Raw genomic sequence first — 6,193 nt, 5'->3', positions numbered from 1 at the left:
AGATTTCATCTGCCCGCTGTAGTAAAATAAAGAGCATCAAAAACATCAGATTTATCATAAACTTGTTCATAATAATAAAGCCCACATGGATTGAGAAAAATTTTAAATTAATAATAATAATAATAATAATAATAATAATAATAATAATAATAATAATAATAATAATAATAATAATAATAATAATAATAACGAGGGGCAAAAACATCTTTTTGACTCTCACTTACCCAGGGGTAAGCCCAGCAGCAGCTAAATTAAGGTTTGGATTTGGTTGACTGGGGCACCACCACGATAACCACCACCACCACCACATCCACGGTTCCATTACCAAAGACTACCAAGAAAAGATTCATAAAAATTAATAATGAAGAAACTATAGGAAGACTGAAGATAATATTATTGAAAGTGATTATGTAAAGTGTGAACAAAGGGGAAGAAAATTCTCTGTTGTAACTTGTTTATTGGAGGAGATTCTCTGTTGCTAACTTGTCTCTTTTTAGACTCTCCACCTTGTTCTCTTAAACCAAAATGAAGACTTCAATGAGGATTCACACAACATCCATTGATAGCAGCAAATCAAGAAGCACAATGGTCCAATCCCATTCAAGTTTCTTGGGACCTATCAACAAGATAAGAATACAAAATTCTTGTCATGATGGAAAGATTAAAAGCTAGTAAGATTTAAAATGAAAATGATTATAAAAATAAAAGAAAATTTAAACCAGCAGCCAATTAAAAGATGCATGGACCATTGTATTTGGCAGTAAGTAAGCAGCAACTGATAACCACAACATCAAACTTTTCAAAGAATTCAAACAGATACGAAATAATTTGGTCCAGGAACGTTCCTGGACCAAATGTCATAGTTGTTCCTGATGATTGAACTGAATTCATAACAATCTATAAGTAAGGAATCAAACCAACTAGTTGCTTATAACTCTGTGATACTACATGCATTCAATATAAAATCACCAAAAGCAAAAAGGAAATATTTATCTGTTTTCACAAATCCTGCCACCAAAGCCCTAGGCAACACTGCAATCCATTCATCTCGGTTAAGTTAGTAGTAGTATGCAATAATAATAACTATATGCCATCAAGGAAAGTCAAACTAGAACATACAATTGACTTGAAACTCGTTATGACGGATTCAAAGCTTTAAGGTTTATCTTCTGCAAAACCAGAGACAAAAGTCAGTTCCATAAACAATGTAGAAGAAAAAAGGTCTAGTCAAAAGTCAAATGAAAGAGAACAATGGTTATAACTTACGTATAGATAGAGGGTCTATATGTACAAATAACTTGCAGCAACTATCAAATAGCAAAACACAAGAATTACTCCCTTGAAGTAATTGGATGTTCCATCCTACAAATATATAAAAGAACCATTTTTAAATGAAAATTTTAATTAATCAATTTTTTGTAAAAATATATGAATATGAGGCTTACTTGCAACATGAAAGCCACTACTAGAACTGTCATAATAAGAGTTGTTGTCTCAAAAAGTTGAAAATTTAGGTCCAACGGACGCCCCATGATCCACCCAACAACCACACAAATGGAATCTGCAGTTACAAACACAAAAATTTTAAAATAAAAGTTAGTATTTGTTTAAATTATGCTGCTATTTCTTTAAATTAACCTTTCTTTTAATATACAGAGAAAAAAACACGTACAACAAACATAGATATTTGTGTTGAGGAGCCAATCGCGACTCCTAAAGAGATATCCTGCAAAGATTGTAACTAAAAATATTTAAAAAACTAAATAAAATGAATTATGATTCTTGTAATGACTAATAACTTACAAGCTTGTCTTTCATGACAAACATGATGGCACTTGCATGTTCTGCTGCATTTCCAACAATAGGAAGAAGTAGGCCCCATATGTAATAAGCATTACACAACTGCTAAATCTTGAAAGGGCTAATTCTGACTTTCCCAAATGCAATTCAGTGTGTGTGAAGTGAAGAATAGCAAGGAGTAACAGACCCATCACTGCCATTAACAGCAACCCTTAGCTCATCACAACATTTGGCTGCAAAACGTGTTCCTTTTTAGGAAGAAAGATTCCTCCACAGAAAAACGTGCATCCAAGAACACGCAACATGTTTGCCAAAATTGACCCTAGTAATGATTGTTGCACAACACGTAGCATACCATGGAATTGAATTCCTTCACCCTCCCCTAGGAATAGTGAAATACATCAAACAAGGAATTAAATTGTATCTCGAATATGTCAAAAACATAGAATTTTTTTTTAAAAAAAATGAAGCAAACAAACAATCAAGCCTAAGTGGTATAAAAAGAAACCGAATTACTATGATGCATTTGTCAAATTCTTGATATTTTTAAGCAAACAGACTCACCCAAACTTGTTTTAAGCTTCAAAAATATTTCATCCCGACTCTTGCTTGAAACTTTACTAAGCCTATCCTGTAATGAGTGTCGAAGAGCACCTGTTGGTGGACAAAAAGAGCATTCAGATTCAATAATCACACACACACACACACACACATATATATATATATATATATATATATATATATATATATATATAGAACCCTATTACTAAATGTGTGTGTATGTGTGTGTCGAATTGGCTTAAGCCCTTAAGTATGACATGAGGACTTACTTGCAGACACAGGTTAGGATTTTCTATCAATCTGCATTACAATTGATTTGCTGCTTAAGTTACCATCCCTCTTTAATTCAATACATATAGGCGCGCGAGTTGCACCACCTTCACCAGTTGGCTGCTCAACTTAATTTGAAATTTGAAATGACTTGTTTTGTTATCATAATGAATTAGAAAAAAACATAAAGTGAATATATATGTCCAGATTGAATATGAAAATAAAGAAAAATGAAGGTCGTACCAGAGCAAGATGCCCAATCAAACTGTTCAAAACTGCTGATTTACCTGCACTCTGAACAATTGGTAGCCCATAATTAGAAATGAACTATTTAAGATCCATAAATTGGTAAAACTGAAAAAGCAAAAGGGTAGGCTAGCAAGATCAGATTGGCTCCATGATTAGCTAAACAGTAGACCCCTAGCAGTTGATGAGTGGAGCTTGATCTAGTAGAAAGCATAATGCAAATTAATACTTCGACATATGGCATTAAGCAACAGTAGATGAGTTTCTGCTGCAAGCAATAGTTTTGAATCACCTATATGCTAAATTGGAATCTAAGAAAAAATAGTTCCCAACTACATTTAGAAAAAGATCCATCAAAAATAGGGATCGCAACAAAAACATATCGAGAGATCCACTGACTTAGTCAATCAACACAAAAGCAAGTAGTCGGATCAAAAGAGCGCATGTAAGACAAACTTACGGTATTGCCAAGAGCAACAAAATTTAGAAATTTGGAAGGGTGTTTTGAAGAAGACGATGAATTTGCATCCCCAATGGCAAACACCTTCGTGGGGTTTGAAGAAAGGGCTGTTGACACGCTCCGGGAAGGTAAATGCATCCCTAACGGTCCAACTCCGCCTATTTATTTCATCGGACCTTTGATCGCCGGTGGCAATCATGTGGATCCTAGCAAAAACGAGTGCTTAAAATGGTTGAATTCACAACCGAGTAAAAGTGTAGTGTTTTATGCTTTGGGAGTCAGGGTGTGTTGAAGAAGGAGCAGTTGAAGGAAATAGCTATTGGTTTAGAGAAAAGTGAGCAAAGATTCTTGTGGGTGATTCGAGATCCGCCACCAGATGACAAAAAAACCGACTCGAATTCCGGTGGTGGTAAAGAAGTCGGTCTGGATGCGATTCTTCCTGACGGGTTTAAGGGCAGGATTGGGGATAAGGGGATGGTGGTGAAGAATTAGCCACCACAGTCGGCGATACTTAGTCATGAGTCGGTGGGTGGATTTGTGAGTCATTGTGGGTGGAACTCGGTGCTTGAAGCGGTGGTAGCTGGGGTGCCACTGGTGGCATGGCCATTGTATGCGGAACAGAAGATGAATCAAGTGTATTTGGTTGAGAGAATAGACACAAGAGAGACACAGATATCGATTCAGGTACGATTGAGAGGTAAGAACATTTAATCATTTGAAGAAGAAGGAATTTGGATGGGCGAGGTGGGGACGAGGAAAACTTGTTTCCTGTGAGATCCAAAGCACAAAAGCCCTAGTTTTTCCAATTTTGGGATGGCGTGTCTTTAACATGTGAGAACGTGGGTGAAGGCGGGGGACCTAGGGCTTCTTGTTGGAGGCGCTGGAGGTGGGTGAAGGAAGAGGCCCTAGGGCTTCTTGTTGATAATTCGAAGATCAACATCGATGGTAGAAGGTGGAGGCATCAGTAGAACGAACAAGGTAAAAAGAGAGGAGATCGAACCATTTGGTGTGAGGGTCGATTTGGAAGAAATCTCAAACCCTTAACCTTAAACATGATGTGAAGCAATTGATCCATAATCTTCTTCGTCTCCGTTAATTCCTTGGGCTCACATAATCGGACGATGGTGGTAAATGAAGCATTATTCGAGAAGGAAGGTGCATCGCCGTAGTTTGAGGCTAGAAGAGGAAATGAGGATTGGAGGTAGTGGATGTGGATGAGGGGTGGAGACGAGTGAGAAGAAGGTGGGGGTTTAAAAAATTTGGGGATTTCATTATCCTTCGGACACGCGCGTTTCTTAAAAAAATATAAAACGACATTCACAGATGACGCACAAGTGCCTTCCGTGTTTTTAATATTTTTACATGAGACACTAATTTAAAGGCACTCAGTAATGCGCGACCTAAATCCTTAAATTTTTTGAAGAGATGATACTTTTTTAATGTCACTCTCTAATGCGTAACATAAATCAAAGAGCGTCGTGTTTTGCGCGTCGTAAAAGGCTGTTTTTCTAGTAGTGAATGATTTTGATCATGCAAGAACACAAAAGAAATGGAGAAGAAGATGTAATACTTGTTTTTGAAGTCACATGAACATATGTTCATCATTTTCACTCCTTGCATGGGTTTGATCCTGGATTTTCACCATTTCAAACACATGCATTGTGTTATGGTGAGAATCTACAAACTACAAGGGAAAAATAAAGATTTCTAGCCATGTAAAGGCATAGAATCCGAAAAGAACAGAAAAATAAGAAGAAAAGGAAGTAGAATCATGAAACTATGGAAGAAGATGATGTTGTTTACCTTGGTTATGATCTTGAGGGAAGTAAGAACACTTCAAGGTCTTCAAAATCTCGAAATTTGGCAGAGGAATGAGAGAAATTTCGTGAGTTAGAGAGAGAGAGGAAGAGAGTCTGTGTGTGTTAGGAGGGTGGAGTGTGAGAGAGTGAAGAGAGAAGAGGTAAAGTGTAGGAAATGAGTTAATGATTGAAGTTTTTGGGAAGATGGAGCATGGGGAGAGGGGAGATGGCTAGATTTTTGAGTGGGTTAGGCCTCCTCTCTCTTAATTTCAAATTTTATAAAATTCCCTCCATTATTTTTATAAAAACCCTAATTTTTATAAAAGTAATTCTTTAAGCAATTTTTGACTTATTTAAAAATCTTGTTTTTAACTAATTAATTATGATTAATGCATGATAATTTATATTTCTATTTCATTGGTATAATCCATAATTTGATTAATAAAATTTGATATTTGGAAGTTTATAGCCAAATTTTATAAAGTTTTTAAGCTTTAAGATTTATAAATTTGGATTTTTAGCTCTTTAGGGTTTTTGGAATATTGTTTGATGTTCATCATCATAATGAAGTATAATTAGAATATTTTAATTTATTTTTAGGGTTTTATACCCTTTTTTTTTCAATTGTAACAAAGTTTGAAGTTTCATTCTAATTATAGCATTGACATTTCCTATTGTAGTTAAGCAACTTACTAGAATCGTAAGTGTCAAGTATATTAGTCCTAGATCTTAGTTGGATACTAGTTTATGCAAGATTTTGACCTAATTTGTACTACTAGGCCATGGCATGTTGTGCATGAATGGTTTTTATAAAGATGCATGGGTCCGAGAATGACCTGAATTGACAGTTGTCACAGTATCCCCCACTTAAAAAGAATTTCGTCCCGAAATTCATTCTATGTCATCGTTTGTCGTCGCAAGGGAAAAGTTGTGGATACTTTTCCTTCATGAAGTCCCCGCACTCCCAGGTGTATTCCAGCCCGCGTTTTGAGTTCCATCGAACTTTCACAATCGGGATCTTACTCCGCTTAAGTTGTTTTACCTCCCTGTCAACAAT

The 6,193-nt window shown here is 35.9% G+C and overlaps 1 protein-coding gene across 1 annotated transcript; it reads right to left on the bottom strand.

Annotated features, from left to right (window-relative positions):
* Window positions 1–251: 251 nt before the first annotated feature.
* LOC145045853 (vacuolar cation/proton exchanger 2-like) lies at window positions 252–2,105 on the bottom strand. Its single transcript, XM_078994154.1, has 6 exons — window positions 2,043–2,105; window positions 1,804–1,902; window positions 1,669–1,726; window positions 1,446–1,561; window positions 1,299–1,362; window positions 252–331 (listed from the first exon to the last, which is right to left on the bottom strand). Exons 1-6 carry the CDS (start codon window positions 2,103–2,105, stop codon window positions 252–254), a joined length of 480 nt encoding a protein of 159 aa, XP_078850280.1.
* Between the last annotated feature and the right edge of the window lie 4,088 nt (window positions 2,106–6,193).

Source organism: Lactuca saligna, chromosome 5 (assembly GCF_052625555.1).
Source record: "Lactuca saligna cultivar CGN05327 chromosome 5, ASM5262555v1, whole genome shotgun sequence".
NCBI classification, from domain to species: Eukaryota; Viridiplantae; Streptophyta; class Magnoliopsida; order Asterales; family Asteraceae; genus Lactuca; species Lactuca saligna.
This window is presented reverse-complemented; position numbering and strand designations above follow the sequence as displayed.